Raw genomic sequence first — 24,752 nt, 5'->3', positions numbered from 1 at the left:
CTTCACGAAGTACGAAGTAATCAGAGTAATCAAAGTAGATACAATAGTCGTTACTCGCTCTAATACGATTGGTATGAAGTAACGAAGTAATCAGAGTAATCAAAGTAACGATTTGCCTCTCTGGATAGTAATCGTTCCTTTCGGTATTCGTAAGTAACGAGTACTTTGTAACGAATAGTTACTTTTTCAAGATCACTCTTCTGGATGCCCCGATTCTAATATGGATGTCACGCGAGTGATCCCGATCTTCGTTCAGCCCAGATATGTGTAAATCTGAACTCTAGCTAGTCTCTCATTGCTTAAAATAATTGATAGTTGATGGTATGATTTTTGTTGATCCTTATCTTGGTTTTCATTATCCAGTATGATCCTGGAATGCTGATTATAATGTAATTCATATTAAATTACATACGTCCATATTCATATACGTCCACATTATGGACGTTCTCTATGTTTGGTAATAAAAAAAATTATAAATGAAAAAGATTTTTTAATTTCTACGTATTTAAATATGAACTCCTCTAAGAATATACATTCAGCTATCAGTATATAAATTTTGATTTTTATAAATCATTGGTAGAAGTCTATCATAAAAAAAAATAACAATGTGTACGGACATCAACTAAAGTACACAATATAATATAAATTCGATATCATACTTTATATAATTATATACACACAAAATATCACGTAATTTATAATAATGAACAGGAGTACACATCGTAACATATCTATTACAATTTTGTGGTTTAATCGTATAATAACATTATATTTAATTAATATAACAAAGGAACTTTGTCGAAATCCACAGATCCGGAGATCTAAAAATTTCTTACGTATGAATATTGTTACTCTTACATAAAATTCATATTTTTTGACAAACCAAGTATATGACTGAAAAAATTTAATATGTGATGATTTTATTCTATAGCGTTTGTCACTCCGAGAAGTTAGTACAGGTTCTTACGAAGCGCAACGATGCCAGTTCGAAGAATCAGCGAGCTTTGAAGATCGTGCGTCTTAGTAAGCGTCTAGCGAAGTGCACCGGTTAAATTCTTGTATTTAAAATCCACCTCTGGTGTCCGTACCGATTATGTGGCAACACGGTTTCTTTACTTCTCATTTGAAAAGCATTCCCATATGCAAGCCGCACTGACAACTCTATAACTCTCACAAAACCTAGAGTGACAAACACTATAGGATTTAGCTCAGTATTCTAGTTTTTATTAGAACGTTTTATGAAAAATAAATTTTTTCATAAAATTTAAAATAAAAATGATTTCCATAATATGGTGCAGACTTAACGGGACAATTAATTTGTTAATTTTAATTTTATGAAGAAAAGTTATTCTTCATAAAAAGTTCTGAATGATCTAAAACCTAGAATGCAATTATCAGTAGTAATTGCACAAGAGCTCTAAAATTCTATATTAATTTTAGAGATCGAGTGCAATTTGTTGCGATTATTTCATGAATAAAACTGTTCAAAAAACCAAAATTTTATTGTAATTTATTTATGTAAGTACAAATTAGTACAATTAAACACACAGTTGTTATAAATATTTGACGGTTGAAAGTCATCACTTTTATAATTTTTAAAACATTAATTGTCATTAATGTCACTGAATGTATTTTTTCATAACAACGAAGGGCATCTGACGTAATATACTCGACGACGGAAAATTATCAAAAATTATCAGTTTAATTTGTATTTCTGTAGCTTTCTATTGGCCAGAATCTCCTATGAATGAAATAATCATATATATTAATTTTTTAGCCATATAGGTACTCAGTTTGTCAAATATACGGTGACACGTGGCGATTTTGTATACTTGCATATGAAAAATAAGTGGGAACGCATTCGGTGAATTGTGTCGCTGTTGACTGCGCATCGTAGGTGGAGCCTAATATCAATACGACCAAGTGTGTCACCGTATATTTGACATACTGTACATGTGAACCAAAAGAGAGAGCTCAGTTGATTGACAACCGCTTAGCTGTGTATGTGGATAGTTTTACTATAGGGCCGATCCGATTGTCATTATATGTCATTAAAATATGGTGCTTAAAACCTGCGCGGCGAATCCAAACAAAGAATTGACGTTTGCTGTATTTCGTTAAAGAATAGGTTTCTTGGTTAGGCCACCTAACAGCCAGTTTCACAATCAGTGGTTAACCCTAGGGATTAACTAACATTTCTAGTTTATTAAGGGTTAACCAATCTTTCAGTTTAACTGGCAGTTGTTGTTTCATATCCACAGATTCAGTTATGGTCAGTTAACAGGGATTTTGTTTTATTTCTTTTATGTTGGTAGGAAATTATTAACAATGATCAGCAGAAATAACATTTTGTATGGAGAATTATCAGCATATAGTATGAATATGAACCGAATATAAGTTTTACTATGATAAATTCAATGATTTGTTATATTTTTTACTATTTATTGTATATATTTTTTAGGCATTTTATTTATAGTTGTATAGTTTATTTTGCAGATTAAGGAAAAATAAATAAATGTATGTGTGGTTGAGATATTCACTGCAAAATCTGATGTTTCATTCGCATAATCATATTTGATGTTGATTCTGGCTTTAAAAATTCATATAACATACCTCCTGCAAGATTAATAAAATTTGATATCTGATGGTTGCATCATAAGTTTTGGACCATGCAAAACGTTTTATGAAGAATATTATTTTCATAAAATGATTAATAAAAAAGTTCTAGCTTTTAAATCAGTCAGAACGTTTGATAAAAAAATAAGTTTTTTTCATAAAATTAAAAATAAAAATGTTTTCCATATGGTGCAGACTGTATTGGACAATTCATTTTTTTAGTTTTAATTTTATGAAAAAAAGTAATAAAGTCATAAAAAGTTTTGAATGATCTAAAACCTAAAATGCAATTATCAGAATATATTAATTTTTTAGCCATATACGTAGTTTGTCAAAAAATATGAATTTTGTGTTTATATTTTTTAACAAACCTCGTACAGCTTGTCAAATATACAGTGACACGTGGAGATTTTGTATACTTGCGTATGAAAAATAAGTGGGAACGCATTCGGTGAATTATTGTTGCTTTTGACTGCGCATCGTAGGTGAAGCCTAATATCAATAGGACCAAGTGTCAGCGTATATTTGACATACTGTCAGGTACCAAACGAGAGAGCTCAGTTGATCGACAACGGCTTAGTTTATGTGGATAGTTTTATTATAGGGCAAATTGTCATTATATGTCATTAAAATATGGTGCTTGAAACCTGCGCTGCGAATTCAAACAAAAAGAATTGACGTTTGCTGTATTTTGTCAAAAAAATAGTTTTCTTGGTTAGGCCACCTAACGGTCAGTTTCACAAACAGTGGTTAACCCTAGGGGTTAACTAACATTTCTAGTTTACTAGGGGTTAACCAATCTTTCAGTCTAACTGGCAGTTGCTGTTTCACATCCACAGATTCAGTTATGGTCAGTTAACAGGGGTTTTGTTTTATTTCTTTTATGTTGGTAGGAAATTATTGACAATGATCAGCATAAATAACATTTTGTATGGAGAATTATCAGCATATATTATGAATATGAACCAAATATGAGGTTTATTATGATAAATTCAATGATTTGTTATATTTTTTTAATACTATTTATTCTATATTTTTTTAGGCATTTTATTTATAGTTGTATAGTTTATTTTGCAGATTAAGGAAAAATAAATAAATGTATGTGTGGTTGAGATATTCACTGCAAAATCTGACGTTTTATTCGCATAATCATATTTGATGTTGATTCTTGCTTTAAAAATTCACATTTTTTAACATACCTCCTACAAGATTGATAATATTTCATATCTGATAGTTGTATCATAAGTTTTGGACCGTACCATGCAGAACTTTTTAGCACATTTTTAGAAAAGTTAGAATATCTCGGACACATAATGAGAAACGGCACTAAATACAGATTACTGAAGGTAATCCTTCAAGGTAAAGTATTCGGAAAGCAAGGAATTGGGAGAATAAGAACATCATGGTTAAAGAACCTGAGGAAATGGTTCTCCACAACAACAACTGGACGGCGTTATGCATAACTCGACCAAGCGCCAAAACATAGTTTTGGGATAAATGGCTTTAAAGTTTTTCGTTTCTTAAAAATGCATTTATTAACATATTTGCACAAAATTTTAACAGAAGAATGATCACCTATAACTCTTTTTGGTTGCAAAGTTTCAATATAATCGCACCTACCATATTCTAGAAACAAAATAAAATGTCGCTTGGTCTACTTATGCTTTAAATATATTTTAGGAAGTTTAGCTAATATACATTACTAGACCAACTACCATTTTTATGTCATTTGGTCTATTAATGCAAAACAAAATTTTGCGATATGCCTCTTGCAAACACTAAATTAATAAACTAGTATTTTTTTAATTTATATATTAAACGTATATTGCTACAACATAATCCATTCAATTATCATTAAATATATTTTTTGCATTTTATTGCTCTAAATTTATTTTACCATTCAATAGCGTTAATTCCAATGCAGTTAAAATTATATCAATAAAAAATTGGAGTATACAGAGTTTTTAAACAGGGGAAAAATAAAAAAAAAGATGTTGCTATTTGTATAAAAGCATATAAATATCTAAATACGTAAAATTTTTTCTACATTTTTTCTTCTTCTAATTTTACATCTGTACCTTTTTTTATTGCCAAGACTGTGTTGTCGTTGTAAAATGATATTTATTTAGCTATTAACTTGCAGTAGGGACCATTGACAATTCATAAATTGAATTTTGTTGAATTGTTAAAAATCTGTTGTTATTCGAAGCGTTAGTGTACTAAATAGCAGTACATAGATACCTTTTTTATGGCTCAGCCAATGAGATTTATTGTTTAATAACTTGCAGTCCCAACAATTGACAATCGATATGAATTGAATTTTGTAGAATTTTCAGTATTTTGTTTTTATACAAAGCGTTAGGGTATTTGAAGCAGTCTGAAGTGAATCGTGTTTTTTTTATTCTTAGAACTATTTTATGCCTTATATTATAGTGTGACCAACTAGAATTCATTTGAACTCGGGACAAAGCTGAAAAAAATATCTAAAATCCGGGACTTTTCAATGAAAATCGGGCCATTTTTTTAAATATATGGAACTTTAATACCATCATTTTATCGATTATTTAACATTTTTATGTTGACAATGACATTTTTGTTGGGATTAAGCGACAAATGGTCGTAATAATAATTACATTTTTCTTGGTTTTTGACGTTCCGACTTCCAATCTGGAAATCGTTCTCAAAAAAGGAAATTTTTGATGTGATACTAGATACTAGTATTACAAAGAGCACTGAACGCTAGAATGCTGAGAAAAAGACCGGTTGGAAAGCCAAGTAAGCTCTGGGAAGACACCAGCGACGCACAAGCACTTTTAGGAGTCCGTGTATGGAGAAGAGCAGCCACAGACAAACAAGGGTGAAGGCAAAAAATAAAGGAGGCCAAGGCTCAATTTGGGCTATAGTGCCGTAGAAGAAAAAAAAATAGTATTACATTCTAGAAATTGTCGACTTTTTTGCGTCCCACCAATTCAATTTGATTTGAATTCTTAAAAGAATAACATATTCAAAATTTAAAAATAAAATTTTACCAAAACGTTGAAAATTCGGATGGCCCGGAAGCCTTGTCCGGGACGCCGGGACACGACTTCGTAATTCGGGCCATGTCCGGGATTTTTCGGGCTAGTTGGTCACACTACTTATATATTTATATAGATTATTTGTATTTTTCAATTTAATTATACATAAACACAACATTTTCACTTTAAAAAAATTCGATAATTTTTTGACCGAAACTTCAAATTTAATGTGTACATTAAGGGGTACAAAAATGTTATTCTGGTCAAACGCTTAGTTTAGCATAACCAGACCAAAGACGCTTAGTCTACTATTGCGAAACTAAGAATGGTCGTTATGGATATAGTCTTGTTATGCAAAACTAAAAACCCTCAATAGACAGAATGTCGCTTGGTTTAATTTTGTTTTTCTTAGTAACCGTTAATGTGACAATAACAGGGATATTTTCCAAGATAGTTTTAGTTATGTGTCACCAGAATCCGCTGTTATCTCGATTTTAAAGAAATGGCGCTTGGTCGAGTTATGCATAACGCCGTCCAAATAATCTATTTAAAGCATCAGTTAATCAAATAATTATAGCCAGAATGATCGCCAATATTCGAAACGAATAGGCACTAAAAGAAGAAGAAGATTGAAAACTTGAGTCTTAAACATTCGTCTTTAAAATTCTTCTTCTTTTATCCACCATATGGCATATCACTGGTTATTAGTAATGTGAATGTTTTATGTAATGTGAAAATTACAAGAGCAAACAACATATTAGTCTGTAAGTGTAAAAAGAAGACTTTATACCTGGAAATCACCGGCGGATTCGGAAGATCACATTGTAAGAAACCAGATAGATTACATTTTAATCAAATCCAGATATAAAAACACTATAAAGTCTGTGAGAACATACCCCGGAGCTGACATAAATTCAGACCATAATCCACTAGTAGGCGTAATGAAGATAAAATTAAAAAAGATCCAAAAACAAACAAATATACCACGATTCGATGTCTCAAAGATAAAAGAAGAACCTATACGTCAGAGTTTAAAACAAGAAATAAATGATAACTTAAAGAAAATCAAACAAGACGTGATAAAGACAACAGATGTTAATGACAAATGGAACATGATACAAGAAACGTTAGTAGAGGCAGGAAAGAAAAGATTACAGACAAAAATAAGAAAAAAACAGAGATGGATGACTTCAGAAATCCTAGAGTTAATGGAGGAAAGAAGGAAACAAAGGCAGGAATAAGGCAAAATACAAAGAAATACAGAGGGTAATAATAAAGAAAATAAAAGAGGCCAAATCCACCTGGCTGACAAATCAATGCAGTGAAATAGAAGAATATTCTAAAAAACATGATAGCTTTAATATGCATAAGAAAATAAAGGAAATCACAAATACACAGCGAAAAAAGAAAGATGGCCTTATTAAAGACATAAATGGAAAACTTATTATAGAAGTCAAAGAGAAATTAAAAAAGTAGAAGGCGTACTGGCGTACATAACAGATCTGTTTGAAGATAATAGACAAGAACCGGAAGAAATCGATAGCGAAACGGGACCAGAGATCATAATGGAGGAAATCGAACAAGCAATACGAAACGCAAAAAACGGAAAAACTGTAGGTCCAGACGAAATACCTGCAGAATTACTGAAATATCTAGACGATGAAACTCTACCTGTACTACTGGATCTGTTTAATGAAGTATATAAAACCGGAAAAATACCTCAGGAATGGTTGGTGTCCACCTTTGTAACAATACCTAAAACAATATATGCCAAAGATTGTTCAGACTATAGGACAATATCACTAATAAGCCATACCCTCAAAATATTTCTAAAGGTGATTCATGGAAGATTATACAGAAAGCTAGAAAATGATATGGATGATACCCAATTTGGGTTCCGCAAAGGACTTGGAACAAGAGAGGCATTGTTTGCATTTAATGTCCTCTCCCAAAGATGCTTAGATATGAACCTGGATATTTATTCCTGTTTCATCGACTTGGAAAAAGCGTTCGACAGAGTCCGACATGAAAAACTAATAGAATTATTGAAAAACAGAGATATAGACAGACGAGACTTACGAATTATCATCAATCTGTATTGGAATCAAAAGGCCAATATAAAGATAGACGAACAAGAGTCCGAGAATATTGATATAAAGAGAGGGGTAAGACAGGGTTGTGTACTGTCGCCGCTACTGTTTAACGTGTACAGTGAAGCCATATTTCAGGAAGCGATAGCGGAACTAAGTGATGGAATCTCTATAAACGGAAGAATAGTAAATAAGATAAGATTCGCTGATGACACCGTTATAATGGCAGACACCCTGGAGTCGCTACAAGAATTGTTAAATAGAATTAACGATTATTGCATTCGATATGGACTCAAAATAAACAAGAAAAAAACTAAATTTATGATTGTCTCAAAAACACAAAATGGAAAGGTTAATGCTAGAACAAACCCAAATAGAAAAAGTAAAGACATACAAATATCTGGGAACCTGGGTTGATGACAAAAATGACCAAAGCAAAGAAATTAAAGTTAATGGAAATGAAAGGTTAATACTAGAACAAACCCAAATAGAAAAAGTAAAGACATACAAATATCTGGGAACCTGGGTTGATGACAAAAATGACCAAAGCAAAGAAATTAAAGTCCGAATTGAAACTGCAAGGCAAGCATTTATAAAAATGAAGACACTGCTTACAAACAAAGACCTTCAGTTGCCTCTCAGATTGAGGGCTCTAAGATGCTACATATTTTCTATATTACTATACGGAATGGAAGCTTGGACATTGAAAAGGCAACACATAAGAAAAATAGAAGCGTTCGAAATGTGGTGTTACAGAAGAATGTTGAAAATTCAGTGGGTTCAAAGGATTACCAATGTTGAAGTGGTACGACGTTTAAATAAGGGGTTAGAAATTTTGAACAGTATAAAAACAAGAAAACTAGAATATTTGGGTCACATTACCAGAGGAGAGAAATATGAGCTGCTGAGAGTTATTATGCAAGGAAGGATCCAAGGAAGAAGAAGCATAGGAAGAAGACGCATCTCCTGGCTGAGGAACCTTAGAGAATGGTTTAACTGTAGTTCATTACAACTGTTCAGAGCAGCAGCCAACAAAGTGACCATAGCCATTATGATATCCAACCTTCGCTAGGAGATGGAACCTTAAGAAGAAGAAGTAAAAAGTTTAGTGTAAATACAGTTTAACAAATAAACAAACCTTATTAATATATCGATATGTTACCACACTTTTTTAAATATAATATTTATCTGTAAAAGTAAAAAAACATTTTGATTATAAAATTGTACTTTCAATTATGTTATGTATAAAATAAATAAAGTATAAGGTTTTTATGTAAATGTGTGAGAACTATTAAACTAGTTAAAATAAAAGTATCGACTGTAACCAGTGACAAAAATAACAGTACTTGCTTGCAAATCTCAATTATAAAAAAAACCTCGATATATTCCCTATGAGTCTCAGAAAGTTCGACATACGGTCTCACTGTGGTTCCAAATGCCAAAAACATGGTCACGAAACTTTAAAAGAGTAAATTGTTCATACACTTCGGTGTTACTTTCGTACTTAAGGGTTTTGTTTTGTTACAATGGTGGATCCAATATGGCGGAAAGACATCGAAAATACCAATCAAAAAGCAATATTTTTCCAAATTTGGTAATTTAAGGAGTTTTTAAGATCGTTGATTACAAATCTGAAATTATTTATTGAAAAACAAAATGGCGGAAAATTGGAAATATCGATAAAAACGCAATATATTTTTTTTGATTTTATAATCTAAAGGGTTTAAGATCGCTGATTACAAATTTGTCAGTATATTTTGAAAAATAAAATACCGGATCCAATATGAAATTTAAAATTTTATAATATAACAGATTTTTGAAATAGCTGATTAAGAATAAAAATTCTTTTTGAAATAAAAACAAAATGGCGGATCCAGTATATCGAAAAGAATTAAAAATACTAATTAAAATGCATAATTTCTTTTGAAGTTTGCTAATTTAAGAGCTTTTTAAGATCTATGATTACGAATCTGTCATTCTCAGAAAAAACAAGATGGCGAATCCAATATGGCGGAAATTTTTCGAAATATATAATAAAAGAATTTTTTGAAATTTGGTAGTTAAAAACTAATATGTAAACGTAACGTTACATATACTGACAGCGACATTTCACACTTTTGTATTCAATGCAAAGACAGTTAAACCAATGTGATTCTGTACCTTTTCACTATACGTTTTGAGATTAATAAAAGTTAATTGCAGAATTATGTACCTTTTGAATGTATTTTTGCAAAATTTTTATTATTTCAAGAATATTTTTTATTCATTAAAAATTTTTATGCATTTGTTATAAAATCTTAAGCCAGCTATTATCTTACATTAATATATAGTTGAAAAAGAAGAATCTGCTTTATAGCGATAAAATTGATGAACTACAAAACGTTTTACAGCGTTTAACCTTTTCACTGCGGCTAGTTATAAAAGTAGTATGATCTTTGGTACGGCTGTTTCATGCCTGTGCTGATCAACCCGGTTGTGACTGTTAAGTGTTCGATTCTTGAAATGTATGAATTTTTAAATGTAATGTAAATTTTGATATAACATGCCAAACTCTCTTCTATGGGCAACATACAATACGCAAACAATATCTGATTCATGCGGTTGCCGCAGCGAATGCCGAAAAAGGCTACGCGTATTTAGCCGGTTCCCGTTGTACGGGCCCGAAATTATTTTACGTATATGTCCGGTTCCCGCAGTGAAAAGGTTAAAATATACGCGTTCTTTTTCACTGCCGACCAAGACTCACTTGTCCCAGAACTATGAATAAGAGCACATCCAGTCTGACCCTTATACCTACATAACGACTGTAAACTGTAAACATAAAAATCCTTTAGATAGGGTTTTATCTAATAACCACGTTTTCAGCATTTGGAACCGCAGTGGTCTTCGAATTTGTAAACGCTGCCATCTGCTATTTGTAAAATTCTCAACTTTATATAAAAACCCCATACCTAAAATAATCTCCTACACTCCTGTTCATTAATCGAAATAAACTATAGAACCACTCTTACAGTCCACTAATAAATAGGAATCTTCTTGGTAATAGTTTTCCTGCACATATGGCAGATTTTCAACGTATCGGCGCATCTCGAGCAAGTGCTATGCCCACAAAGAAACACGACATTCCTCTTTCTCTCCATACAAATGCTGCAAGCGTGACTTTCTTCGATCTCTTGAATTTTACACTCCAAATACCGCATCCGTTCGGCGCTGGGCTGACGGCTCTTCGGAGGAATCACACGCCCGTCTTTGGTGACCCGCTTTTGGACGGGTTGGCCGCATTCCAGACATTTCTTCATTCGGGAAGAGCAGTCTTCACACGCTGGTTTGTGATTGCAGGGTTCTAGTAATACGTTTTCTTCGGATAATTCGGAACATACTTGGCATTCTACTGGTTTGTTGGGAATTAAGTTGGCAGTGCGGTTATCCTGGGAAGTACCACCTTTGTCTAAAACATATCATCATATTAATGCAATAAACATAAAGTGTTGTTCAGAAGAAGTGGGTGATTTCGCAATTTAGTCCAGCAAGTTTATTATATTGGGTTCATTATATAGAGAAATTATATGTAAAGGTTTTCTGAAAGGTGAAATTTTAATTGAAATACATTTATATGTAAACGAATACGTATTTGGAGAAATTATTTCTTCACATTTTATGTTGAATTTCAAAAGGATGGCACATCCACCGTATCCATCAGAGCGATCAGCTCGAAAACAATTAAATTCTTTAAAATTATAATATTTTCCCGGTTTGAACCAGGATTCGGATAATAGAGCTATACTGATGTCGTTCTGATGAAGTAAATATTCTAAATTCTGTTTATTAGCAACTGCCGAACGACAGTTCCATTGTAATATGTTTATTTTAGTTAGGCCTGCGATTTGATGTTAGATTTTGGTTAAAATGGTCACTAATTAACTGAATTACATCAGATTTTGAAATATTAAAATTATTATTTTGTTTAATTGAATTAAAAATTGTAAGAACTGATTCTAAAATGACATTTATTACAGAATAATCTAACTCTTCTGACTGTGAATCTGCAACGTTTAAGTTTTGTTGGTAGAATTGACTTTTAACTATTCCCTCAGAATGTTTTGGGGGAAACTACAGATATTATTTCTTTTCTGGCTATATCGGTTGGATCTGGACTATTTGGCTTCTGCCTTTTATTTGGCCTACTGGTGTTGGTGTGAGGACTAAATATAAATTTAACAAAGTTATTTCCTTGGGCAGAAGTAGGTCGTGAATTTTGTGAAAAATTTGTATCATTGTTTGTTACATTGGTTCTAACAATACTAGCATAAGAATTCTTTGGTATATTTTTATTTGCATCGTAAAAATTAACGTTTGTTAAACCCATTGTCTCTTTTATTAACTTTTGTCGTGTGAATTCTGGACACGCGCTTAAATTCGTAGTCAAGTGATTCCCCTTACAGCTGAAACATACTTGTGTGAACTCAACTTTAGTACAATTCTTAGAATTATGAGATTCTTGGCATCTGTTACATCTTGGCTGACTCCTACACTGATTTCCTAAGTGGCCGTACCTAAGACAGTTGAAACATAACAGAACTTTCTGCTTATACACTTCAATTTCTTTAATAACCTTAATTATGACTACATATTTAGGTAACGTTTGCGATTTAAAGGTCACAATACAAGATTTAGTAGGGACATATTCGAAAATTTTTTCCTTATTTCACAATTTTTTCTAATTTACGCGTAATTCTTTTAACGTTTGCAATTTCAAATACACAATGACTATCATACTGTTTTATTTTATTTTTTATATACTCTTCAGAGAAATCTATGTCTATGTCTCTAATAACTCCTTGTCTGTGTAAAATAAATTTTGGAATATAAAGATCTAAATTATTTGATCTAAAAATTTCCAGAGATTTGTTTTTAATAAGATTATTTGCAGTTTTATAATCTTTGCATTTGACTCTAATTCTATTTCCGCCGATGGCGTCTATACTGGAAATCATATTGTCTGCTTCAGGAAAGTTAGACAAAATAATTTCACCAATTTTTAAAGAATTTAGTTTACCTTTAAAATCCGTAGAACTATTTTCGATATAAACGTGATATGGGCCTAGGTCATTACTATTAAATAAAAATGCTTGCCTTACCTCTTTTGAGATCAGTTTTGTTTCATTACAAACATTCATATTCGGTGTATTTGGATACTGGTTGTTGTTTTTGGTTGTCAAACTTATAGGAATGGGAGTACTTACAGAATGTTCCATTTCTGCATCACTTTGACTATCAAATATATTAGATTTTATGGGTGGTGGATCAGGCGGTGTACCTCCGCTATTAAAACTCATATTGTAGTTTTACAACGTTCAGCAAACGATATTGCAGCCGTAAAAAATTTAAACTAAATTAAGACAATGGGGGTTATCTGTAGTCTCAATTATCGTTGTACTGAAGGTACGTCCGATTTCTATGATTACTACTATAAACTGTAGAAAATAAAGTCGAAAACTAATATTTTTTAAAGAGCAATTTAAAAAATCGGTTTTCACTTTGACGTTTTTCTGACAACTTTTGACGTCAATGGTTATGGGTAAACAAATTATATGTAGTATATTAGTTTTTATTGTTGTGAGGACAGACACAAAAAGCAAGTTTATAATTGTAGTGACTTTTAAATAGTTTTTAAAAGCAACAGGTAAGTAATTTTTAATGTTTCAGTATTGTAATAAAAGATTAGGACCTACATACCTATTTGGAAAATGTAGGTACCTAGCTATTATTTACCTAGTACCTAGCTATTTGATTACCAATACAATTTCTACCAATCTGCATATCTAATAAATTGCTTTTTAGTCTATATTTTGTTGTATTTTAATATTTTAATTCCGCAAGAATCAAACTTATTTAATTAAACTAAGAGAATAAGTAACTGTCAAAAAAGTTTAAAACGTTTAGTTGCTATATCTTCCCACATCATTCAAATGTCTTGCTAGCTAAGTTCTGCGTGCGGTGAGTTCAAAATCTAACAACCTTATAGACGCAGGTTCAATTCCCAATGCAAATTTTTATTTTTAATTTTTTTATACACTTTATGATTGTAAGTATATTTATTATATTTTCTTTTCAGAAAATACGTATTTAGTTAAAAATTTTGTCAACAATTATTGTTCAGAAATCATTTCTTTGTTTCATTTTTCAATGTGTTTGCGTGTGTTTTATTCTTTTATTTTTTTAATTTTTGGTATTGTTTTAATAAAAATTTTTGGAAAGTAGTGAGTATTAAAATTAGTTTAATATTTAAATAAAATATAAATAAACTGTTTAAAGTATATTGATTTCGTTGACATCATATAACAGAAGTATAACTTCTTACGTCCCTACAAAGTACACACACATTCTTTTTTTATTTTTAGCAGAATGTTATAGTATTCATCTATCGCCTTCTTTAGGTATCTACAAACCCATAACATTTCAAGTTAAAGCGTGTTTTTGCAGAAAACAAAAACAGTAAACAAAACGTTGTTAAAAGAGAATATTTGGACATCTGTGTTCGAGAATTTGATCTGTGCGATATGTCTGATTGAGTTTACAATGAGGAGGTGCGTTCTTACAAAAAATTAGTAATACATATACATAATGTCAGAACAAGCAGCCCATATTGTAGCTTTAATTGGAAATGGACGATCGCAGCAAAACCTTGCTGATGTTATGAGAAACCACAAATCCAGCGTTTCAAGTGTTTAAGAAGGTATAGAGAAAGTGGAGGATATATAAGAAGACCAGTTTTAGGACGTCCCAGATGCACGAACCCCGTAGATGAACGTTATTTCCAATTGATGAAGTGCCAATTCGGTTAGAAATAGATGCAGGGAATTTGGAATCAGAGACAGAATGTCTGCTACTGCTCCACTGTTAACAAGGACACACCGTATGGCACGTATAAGTTTTGCACCAGAATATGTCGATTGGGATATTAACGACTGGGCTAATATCCTTTTTATTGATAACTCAAGATTTGCACTTTGTGGATCCGATAGTGCAAAGTGTCCGTCGAAGTGACGACGCACGTCCTGGTTGAAAAATGTAAAGTAGTCGAGTGGAAAAACAACAATAGAACTCTTCAGAACTGCTACACACAGTAAAATGGGCGATGACGATCGCCAATGTCCTTAGAGGATGAGGCACACGAAGAAGAACTAAGAGATTAAGTGAGTAATAATGTTGCAGTACATATTTCTCAAATGGTCCGTGGCAGCCTTATAATTGATAGATGCAGGAGTTTTGTTAATGTGTACCATTTTTTAATGTGTACATGTGTGTACGGGTAGTGGGTAGGAACTCCTTGGAACTCCTTGGATAGTCCTATCAGGGAAACTGAATCATTCCCTGCCCCCCACAGATTCCAGGTGTTTCTTGGCCCGGGAAACTAGTACCTGCTTAGGGTCCCTTGTCCAGGGTTACGGATGAAGACCACAACGGCAGGCACGGCGGAGAGGGAAGCCTTCGGTACGGCGAGGATGGCGGAAGTGGCGACCCCGGATTTTAGGGTTAGTATAAAATCTAACACATGGAAATGGGAAGCAGCATTTTCATTACTGTGTTAAGGTGGAGAAAAAGTTTCGGAACAGTTTAATACGGACACTTTTAGGCGACAATTACTATATTAGATTGATACGGCTAAAACACTGCGATGGGGAAGGCAACGGGAAACCACCCCATTATAATCCCTAGTAAAGTTCTCATGAAGTCAATTAGTGAAACGAATAACATTACTGATCATGGGCTGCGGAACTCAAGATCCGGCAGGGGAAGGAATACAAAATTAAACTACAGGGCTTCCCAGGTCGCTAGCCAGCGAAATCCCTGTGAGCAAAACATCACCAGACATAAGATGAAAATGAAGAATCCGTATAAAATAGCTACAAGGAATGTAACAACTTTATATGAAGCCGGTAAGCTGAGAAATCTACTCTCTGAAATGGACAGACTAAACATTACTATCATGGGGGTGAGTGAAACAAGATGGCCAAATACAGGGAAATTCATAGCAGACGGATACACCGTTTATTTTTCTGGAAATCAAGACCATATACATCGAAACGGACTAGCAATAATTATGAAACAGCATATTAGTAAATATGTGACTAACTTCAACCCAATGTCAGACAGAGTAATTTTAATACAGCTGAATGCTAAACCTGTAAATATAAATATCATCCAGATGAGCAGAAAATTGAAGAATTCTACCATCAAATAGAAGAAGTGCTAAAAACAACAAAGAAACACGAAACAACAATAATTATGGGAGACTTTAACGCTAAAGTTGGGCAAAAGATGACACAAAACATCACCGGAAAGTTTGGCTTGGGAGAGAGAAATCAAAGAGGTGAGCGACTAATAGAATTCTGCCAAGAAAATGACTTCGTAATTACAAATACCTGGTTTCAACTTCCAGAAAGGCGTCTCTACACGTGGAAATCCCCTCAAGATGGACATCAAGGTAGAATAGTACGGAATCAAATAGACTACATCCTAATAAACCATCGATTTCGGAACAATATTTAAGAAGTAAAAACTTACCCCGGCGCCGACATAAACTCAAATCATAATTTACTCTGCTCCAAAATACAAATTAAATTAAAGAAACTAACAAAGCCAACTAAGCCTAGTAAGATATACCTCGACCCCCTTAAAAACACCCAAACGCGCGAACACATATCACAGCAGATAAATAGTAAAATCAAATATATCAAACGAAAACAGAACTATTAACGAATGTTGGTACGATATTCAAAACCCGATTTTAGAGGACGTAAGGGAATCTTTAAAAACACCTACAATGTTGGCAAACAATGACTGGATGAACCAAGAAATTCTAGACCTGATGGAAGTTCGACGAAAATACAAAAATAGAAATATTATCAAATACCGTGAAATCAACAAACTCATAAAAAGAAAAATTAAACAGGCCAAAGAATCCTGGCTCGAGAATTCATGTAAAGAAATAGAAGACCTCCAAAAAAAGCATGACAGTTTCAACCTCCACAAGAAACTTAAATATACCTCCGGAATTAGAAAACAGAAAAATGCTCACGTACTTAAAACCGCAGACGGAAAAATTAGTGATCACGAACAACAGTGCAAAGAATGGGAGAGATACATAAGTGACCTTTTTGACGATGCTTCTCGAGAAAATACTCCAAATACTACCTGTGACAACCAATTAGACAGAGGTCCCAGTATATTGAAGTCAGAAGTCATAAAAGCAATACAACAAGCCAAAAACAATAAAGCACCTGGACCAGATCAAATCCCTGTTGAGCTACTTAAACTTTTAGATGAGGAAAACATTACCTACTTGACTACTTTCTTTAACAAAATTTACAACGAAGGAAAAATACCAGATGATTGGTTGGAGTCACTGTTTATAACATTACCAAAGAAAAGCAGGCCCACCAAATGCAGCGATTTTAGACTAATCAGTTTGATGAGTCACACACTTAAGATACTTTTACGTATTATACAAAACCGAGTATTCCTTCTGTGCGAAACTAGAATGGGTAATAAGCAATTTGGATTTAGAAATGGTCTAGGAACTAGAGAAGCACTATTTTGTATGCGCGTTCTATTACAAACAAGTTGTGAAATTCGAAAGAACGTTTATGTTTGTTTCATCGACTTCGAGAAGGCATTCGACCGAGTACAACATGATACACTTTTCGATTGCCTGCAGGCAGCAGGACTTGACCACTACGATATAAGACTGCTGAAATACTTATATTACAATCAAGTAGCCACTATCCAAATTGGAGACAGTCGTACTGAAAAACTGCCGATAAAACGTGGAGTACGACAAGGTTGTGTTTTATCACTCACCCTTTTTAATCTGTACTCTGAAGAAATCTTTAGGGAGGCTTTGGATGACAGACAAGAGGGAGTAAGGCTAGGCGGAGAAGTAATCAACAATATTAGATACGCTGACGATACAGCCATTCTTGCTGAAAATTTACAAGATCTTCAGACACTACTAAATCTAGTCAGTGAAGCAAGTTATCGGAGAGGCCTTAAAATCAACATTTCAAAGACAAAGTGGATGGCAGTTGGAAAGATTAATATAGATCAAGGCCAGCTTTCTCTTGATGGAGAGGAGTTAGAACGGGTAAATCATTTCAAGTACCTTGGCAGCTGGTTAAATGTAAATTGTGACTCTGATGAAGAGATAATAACTAGGATCGAAATATCACGGAAGGCTTTTATGACCTGGAAACCAGTTTTATGTAACAGAAACCTGTCGATGAATATTCGAAAGAAGGTGCTGAAATGTTATGTGTGGTCTATCCTATTGTATGGTTGTGAGACATGGACGTTAAAAACCACAATGCTAAACAAAATAGAAGCATTCGAATTGTGGTGCTATCGACGAATCCTAAAGATATCGTGGGTTTCGCACACTTACAATGAAGATGTTCTTCAAATGCTGAATTCAGAACGTCTGCTCATAAGCATCATAAAGAGGAGAAAAACAGAATACTTCGGCCATATAGTTAGAGGACCTAAATACCATCTGCTTCGCCTTATAATACAAGGAAAAGTGGAGGAAAAGAGATGGATTGGTCGAAAGAAACTTTCACGGCTGCGTAATATTAGACAATGGTGTGGCTGCACAGTAGAATTATTTCGCGCAGCAGCCGATAGAGATTTCAAGAAATTGTAAATATGATGACGGCCAACGTCTGAATACAGACACGGCACCTAAAGAAGAAGAAGAAGTACCATTTGAAATGAGACGATATGAAAACCCGACTTACCTCGATCTTGTTTTGCTCGACTTCTTCTACTTCCATCAGATCCGGGGTTAGTTTTAGAGGGAGTACCAGTCAAGTTATATCCTTCTCTCTGGTCATCTAATGATAAGTTTTCCAAATTAATAATGTTCGGTATATTCGAATCAATTTGGTTACTGTCTTCGATGGCGGGTTTGTAGCTTTTTACTAGTTCCTTCAAATTTTCTTCCTAAAATATTTAAGGTATAAAGAATATTTTCGAATAACCACAGAATCAATTGATGGCAAAGAAAAAAATCGGCTCTATTATGATTTCGTTTGCTATTAAACGTTGCCTGCCAGTAAGATCTCCCGATTTAACACTCTTGGACTTCTATGGGGTTATTTATACAGCAAAATTTATAATACCATTCCTGCTTCATTGGAACAACTAAAACGATGAATAGTGAATGAATGTAGTTTAGTAAGCCCTGAAATGCTTCAAAATGTTCGTCGTAATTTCGAACAGCGGTGGATATGATTTTGAAACTTTAATTAAACAATTTTAACTGATGAGTAAAATGTTTTAAATTATAAAATATTTAGTCATTTTATAGGCGACACTTAAAGAGACTACATTTCTAAATAAATAATATTTAAAAACAAAGATCTAAAAGACTTTTTGGGTCGGAAACAAATTCTCACTGTCACCTATCACCTATACCCTATCCTTCTATAATTTGCAAGGAAAAAGGGCGATAAATGCATAGACATGGAGGATTTAAAATATGCATCCCACAATACGTCAATTTATATAGGTAAAGATCAACCAATTTTGATTCCTAGTACTCATTTTGTGAGTGAGAACGAAGGTAAATAAACCCACCACCATCACCATCTGTTTAAATATGGTTCAACGCTTGGTATCATCCAACCCCTTGGAACAGCCTGTGGTGTGCTCTGAATCCAAACCAAATCTACCTGGCTTGGTCCAAGTCTTAATTTGCTCTGATCTATAGGCGGATGCCTAGTGTTTTTTGAGTCTTTCTTAAAACTACATATCGTCGGTGATGTGACAATATATCCTATCTGCTTTTTCATGAATTTTGTAAGAGAGATTTCAAAAATTTTTTAGGGACACCTGCTGTTTTCATATGTAAGTTTTTACTTGTTTTGTAGTAAATAAATAGTTGAATTTACTACAAAACAAGTCAAAATGACTTGTTTTAGATGACCCTAAGAAAAGTTTGAAATCTCTCTTGCAAAATTCATGAAAAAGCAGATAGGAGCAGGCGCGGATCTAGAAATTCATAATAGGGGGGGCCAGACTTACCTCAAATACGTGATGCCACAGCTACCTGATTTTTCGGTAGATCTACCGAATACCTGTCAAATCTACCGATGTACCTAATTAGCCTTTTTTTTCTACCGAAAAATCAAAATTCCTAATTTTCAAATTAATCTGCCGATTTTTTTTTCTACCGAAAAATCAAAATTATTAGAAATTTTTTTTAGGGGATAGATTTGGCAACAGTGTTTAGTCCATTTTCAAGAATTCTTGAATTGCTTTTACTAGCTTGTGACACAAATATCAATTTTATGACCAGTCCTTTGTCCTTTTATATTATGATTTTGGGAGTAAAATGTATCTACCTGAATCTGAATAGTGAATACTAAAGGACTGTGGCTTATTTTGATATAGAAGATAATTCCAAACTAAAAATAGTATTTATATTAAAATGTTAAAACAGGAGAAATTTATTTTGCACCTTTTCGACATAACTAAAGAACATTAAAATTTTTTCTCGTTCTCAATTACTTCAATATCCGACATTGTTTTGTTTTTAAACGATTATAAAGTGTAAAAACTCATGTTTTTGCCTATAAAACATTCCTAGTAGATTTTAGAGAAAAATGTTTCAAATAAATATTCTAGATCTTAATAGTTTCTGATTTGAAATACATAAACAATTGGAGATAATTGCAAAAAACCCTTATTTTTGCAGTAATTTATAAATGTTAATAACTTATAACTATTATTTATTATAACAAAAATTTTTAACTTGTTTAAACAATTATACAGCTTTCAAATAAGAATATTTGTATTTTGAACGTTAATAGGTACACGTGTGGTAAGTTTTTTTAAAAAGTCTACAACAGGAAAAAATATGCAGTTTTATTTTATTATAAATAAATTAATTCCTTATAACAAAACTAAAGCATCCTTGATATTTAGTATTGCGTTAGTTAGACGGCTCTACTCGAGTTACTTTGGATTAAAAAAAATGAAGAAAATTGCTCTATAATACCTAGAAAGCCGAGAAAATACATTTTTTGAACGTATACCGATTTTGAACTTTGAATGATTTTTATGATGAATGGTGATTATTGATCATGATATGATGATGAATGTAGTTTATTTTTGAATACTCGTACCTAAAATATCATTTTTTTGCAATGTGATAGCAAAAGAAACAAAAAATGAAATCTACCGAAATTTGACGATTTCTACCGAAAAATAGGAGCAGTCTCCCGAAATTTTGCCCAAGACCTGTGGCAACACTGCTCCAATATTATATTTTTCAGATTTAGCCATACGACTCACACTTACTCTAAGGATAAAATACAATATATAATCCCAGATACCCACGGTATCAAAAGGATTGATAGAGAATTCACGACTATTAATCTCACTGGTCGTTCTTTACCATAAAGATTAACCTTTTTACCATCAATGGGTAGGTATGCATGGTATCTAGTAAAATACAAATTTTTATATCTTTATTGTATCGCAAATTTGAAACGTGACTTTTCATAAGATAAGGTTTATACCCAGTGTAATGTATTTGCATTTTAAAATATAATTTTTGTTATTCTTTGAATTGAGAAAAATATTTCCATTGTTTATGGTTCCATCGGTACCCAAACAAATGCGCCTGCAGATTATTTTTCAGAGAAGAGTGTTTTATTAGATTTTATGGCTTCTTTCAATTCTTTGGAAGCGGTTGTCGTGTAATTTAGTTTGTACTGATGACTTAAAGTTTAGAGTTAACAGAAAAAAATAATAAATAATAAAAAAATACTTATAGACTAAATACAATAGAGGGTCCATGGACTCGTTGACCCCCCTGTATCCGCGCCTGGATAGGAGGTATTGTCACATCACCGACGATATATCTCTTTTATGCAAACGGAACACTACACTGTTGCCATTTACATATTTATGTGTTTTGCCACGTTGGCAAATTTTGTCAAAGGTGGAGTTACGTATTTATTACCCTCCCCGGGACTGCAATTTTTCCTCGACGTCGGTGGGAGGGCCGAGTAACTGGTCTTGGTCCTTGAAATTGTGAGGGGAGCACGACCAGTGAAACTAAACGCAGTCCCTAAGCGTCCAGCGCCTGTGCACCGGGTGGCCGCCGGACACCGCCGCTGGACGCAAAAAGGCGTGGCAATTGAGGCGAACAGTTGCGGCGCCTTCGCCTTCAGCTTTTAGTTTACCCTTCCAACTTCCCTACGGCTACTCCAAATCACCCTAATCTCAGTCGCCAAGCTCCAAAACCAAGCCGCCGGGAGCGGCGGTGGGGTCCCGCGCATTGGCCGCATCTGTCGGTGCGCGGGCCCCCGCCCTCGCCCCCGACACACACACACTTTTTCGAGTCTTTCTCAACGCACTATCTAGGAGTAGCCGACATGTCTCACCCAACCCAACTTCACCCCCCCCCATACCCCACAGGAGCTCGTAGCTCGGAAATTGTCGGCGGGGCAATGGTGGGATCACTGACGCCAAATAAGTGACCCCGATAAATACCAGTAGAAGAGAAGACCAGCCCAACTGCATATCAGCATGCATCACCGACTAGCCCTTACCCTCAGGGGGGATGAATGGCGAATTCCCGGCGCCACAAAACGGGGACCTTTTGGCTATGGAATGGTAACCCAGACAGAATAGTCCAGATGGAGAAAATCAGCTTTAAAAAATCCGCAATCTAAGCTGGAAGACATCGCGGCGAAGGATGAATGGCCATGCGTAGTTAGTCGAGAGCGATTCCTGCGAGGAACCAGGCGACACCTCACAGTAATTAGCCTTACTCCGGCATGCGGGGCTCTGGTGGAGTGGACTGCAATTCCCTAGCTACTCGTGGGAACAATATGCGACCAAGGGAAGGAGCAAAAGAAGGAAAAATCCCGGAAGAAGTCCGCACCGACTTGCAGGGGAGTGCTACAGACCCGCCCAGAAGGCTAGAAGCCACTGAGCGTATGGTCTCTCCCATGGAAGGGGTAGAGGATACGGGAAAACCCGAAAGATAGCCTTCAATTTAGAGGAAGGCAGAATAAAGATCCTGCAGGTCACCCTACATCATGCCAAATCTGCGTCGGCGGTTTTGTGCAGAAGGTTTGATATGGAAGGCCTGGACTTGGCCCTACTGCAGGAACCATGGCTCCACGGAGGGAGAGTTGCAGGCTTGAAGCCGCAACAAGGTAAGTTATTATACGATGCGAAAGGAGAGACACCTCGAGCATGCATTGTATATGGCAACGAAGTAAACTGTACACTGATTCCGGATCTTTGCTGTGGAGACTTTGTTACAGGTATTCTAACCGCTTCCACCGAGGAAGGTAGTAAAAGATGGTTGGTCTGTTCTGCCTACTTCGCTGGAGAGAAGGTCTTCCGCCCAGGCATAGTAGAGGACGTTATAACCTACAGTCGAAGGGAGAACCTTCATCTAATACTGGGATGTGATTCCAATGCCCACCATCTGGCATGGGGGAGTACGAACATCAATAGTCGAGGTGAGTCTTTGCTACAGTTCATCTTAAGCATGGGTTTAGAAATAGCCAATATAGGAAATAAACCTACCTTCGTTACGGCCACGCGCAGAGAAGTCTTAGATGTAACACTTTGCAGTGAAAAAACGTACGATACTATAAAGAATTGGCATGTGTCAGAGGAACCTTCATGTTCCGATCATAGGCACATTCGATTCGATTTAGCTACTTCGATTCGAATGGTGGCAAGATTCAGGAACCCGAGAAAGACGGATTGGGAAGGCTATAGAGGCTCACTCGAGAAGTCTCTCGAGGGAGGAATCGGCACCATAAGAGATAGGGAAGATCTCGAGCTGGCAGTTGAAACGGTGAGCGGAGCTGTTCTGGCCTCTTACCAGGAGAATTGTCCAGAGAGAGAAAAAAAAGGAAAGAAAGACACACCCTGGTGGAATGAACACTTACAAAAGCTTAGGGCAGATGTAAGAAGGCTATTCAATAAAGCCAAATTCAACCAGGAGTGGTCCATTTATAGAGAAAAACTGACGCAATATAATAAGGAGATCCGAAAAGCCAAAAGAGACTCGTGGCGAAAGTTCTGCGAGGAAGTCGAACAGGCTCCCGCATGCTCCAGAATCCACAAGGTCCTGGCTAAGGATGGTATTGTGAATCAGGTCGGCCTCTTGAAGAAAGAGGACGAAACGTATGTGGAAACCCTGGAGGAAAGCTTAATAATGCTCACCAAGGCACATTTCCCCGGCTCATCTATTGACAATAATCCTCCGGTAGAGGTAGCTTATCCCAGAAGGCCTACTAAGGCGGACTGGAAATTAGCTACCGACATCACGAGACCGGAAAAAGTCAGGTGGGCGATCAATAAATTCCAGCCATATAAATCACCTGGACAGGATGTGATTATCCCGCATCTAAAAAAGATCTTTAAAGCTAGTTTGGCATGGAGATATATTCCAACTGCATGGCGAAGGGTGAAAGTCACATATATCCCCAAGGTTGGTAGGGTAATGGACCAGACCCCCAAGTCATACAGACCAATAAGTCTATCCTCTTTCCTAGCAAAAACGCTGGAAAGATTGATAGACAGGTATATTAGGGACGATGTGCTGATGGAAAAACCACTTAGCGATCGTCAATATGCATACCAGCCAGGAAAGTCAACTGACTTGGCACTGGATGATCTTAACTGGATGATCTTAAAGAGATAGCGGTGGCGACGTTTCTGGACGTGGAGGAAGCGTTTAATAACGTCTCCTTCGAGTCTGTAACGGAAGCGCTTAAAACGAGAGGAGTTCCTGCCTTCATATGCGAGTGGACAAAGGCGACCTTAGCAAACAGGATCATGGTGTCCTCGTTAGGTGAAGCCACCATTGAAGCGAAGGCAGTAAGCGGCTGCCCACAAGGAGGAGTTCTATCCCCATTACTGTGGGCTACGCTTATGGACGACCTACTTAACACGCTGTCCAGGGAGGGTTTTTACTGTCTGGGATATGCGG

General features: G+C 35.0%; 1 protein-coding gene across 2 annotated transcripts in view; it reads right to left on the bottom strand.

The window, feature by feature from the left end:
- Positions 1 to 470: 470 nt before the first annotated feature.
- Positions 471 to 24,752, bottom strand: part of LOC114326392 (E3 ubiquitin-protein ligase MIB2) — a 101,832-nt gene continuing 77,550 nt past the window's right edge. The window contains exons 13-15 of one of the 2 annotated variants that reach the window (XR_007696125.1): positions 18,520 to 18,724; positions 3,264 to 11,171; positions 471 to 2,072 (exon numbers count right to left, since the gene is read on the bottom strand). Coding sequence is in view for 1 of the 2 variants with exons in the window: in XM_028274752.2 (XP_028130553.1) it covers positions 10,741 to 11,171; positions 18,520 to 18,724 (636 nt within the window). In the remaining variant the exon portion in view is untranslated. Of the gene's footprint in view, positions 11,172 to 18,519; positions 18,725 to 24,752 lie in introns of both variants that reach the window. The other variant, XM_028274752.2, reaches the window with a different exon arrangement.

This window comes from Diabrotica virgifera, chromosome 2 (assembly GCF_917563875.1).
Source record: "Diabrotica virgifera virgifera chromosome 2, PGI_DIABVI_V3a".
NCBI lineage: Eukaryota > Metazoa > Arthropoda > Insecta > Coleoptera > Chrysomelidae > Diabrotica > Diabrotica virgifera.
This window is presented reverse-complemented; position numbering and strand designations above follow the sequence as displayed.